Here is a 362-nt window from a genome sequence, read left to right as displayed (position 1 = left end):
GGGGAGGGGGGAGGAGGTAGATATGAACTTTCACTTCCTGAGAAATAACAGGACCTTCTTATAGCATCTGAAGCGTCGATTCATGTCCTCTTGAAGTCATTCATACTAGGCTGTTTTTTTTACTTTCTTTCATATATTAATCACCTTAATAAATAATGTAAAGTCATAACAGAATCACTATTCATTTAGCAATAATTAACGTTGTTTTAAAAGACAGTTTCATATTTAACTAAGGCATTTCTTTTGCGGAATATTGGATATGCAAGTAAGAGAATAATTCAGATTTTCTCCTTTTTAGGTCCGAAGAAGAACCGAAAGAAGCAGAAATGGATCAGATGCGCACGTCGTAGTTCTTTTGTTGA

The 362-nt window shown here is 34.8% G+C and overlaps 1 protein-coding gene across 1 annotated transcript in view; it reads left to right on the top strand.

Moving 5' to 3' along the window:
• Positions 1 to 362, top strand: part of LOC119581844 (organic cation transporter protein-like) — a 24,470-nt gene extending 24,108 nt beyond the window's left edge. The window contains 1 exon segment of the mRNA XM_037929983.1: positions 299 to 362. Within this exon segment, the coding sequence (XP_037785911.1) occupies positions 299 to 350 (52 nt within the window). The 3' untranslated portion in view covers positions 351 to 362.

The sequence above is a fragment of the Penaeus monodon genome, chromosome 15 (assembly GCF_015228065.2).
Source record: "Penaeus monodon isolate SGIC_2016 chromosome 15, NSTDA_Pmon_1, whole genome shotgun sequence".
Classification (NCBI taxonomy): Eukaryota; Metazoa; Arthropoda; class Malacostraca; order Decapoda; family Penaeidae; genus Penaeus; species Penaeus monodon.
The sequence above is the reverse complement of the archived record's forward strand: the minus strand, read 5'-3'. Positions and strand labels throughout refer to the sequence as shown.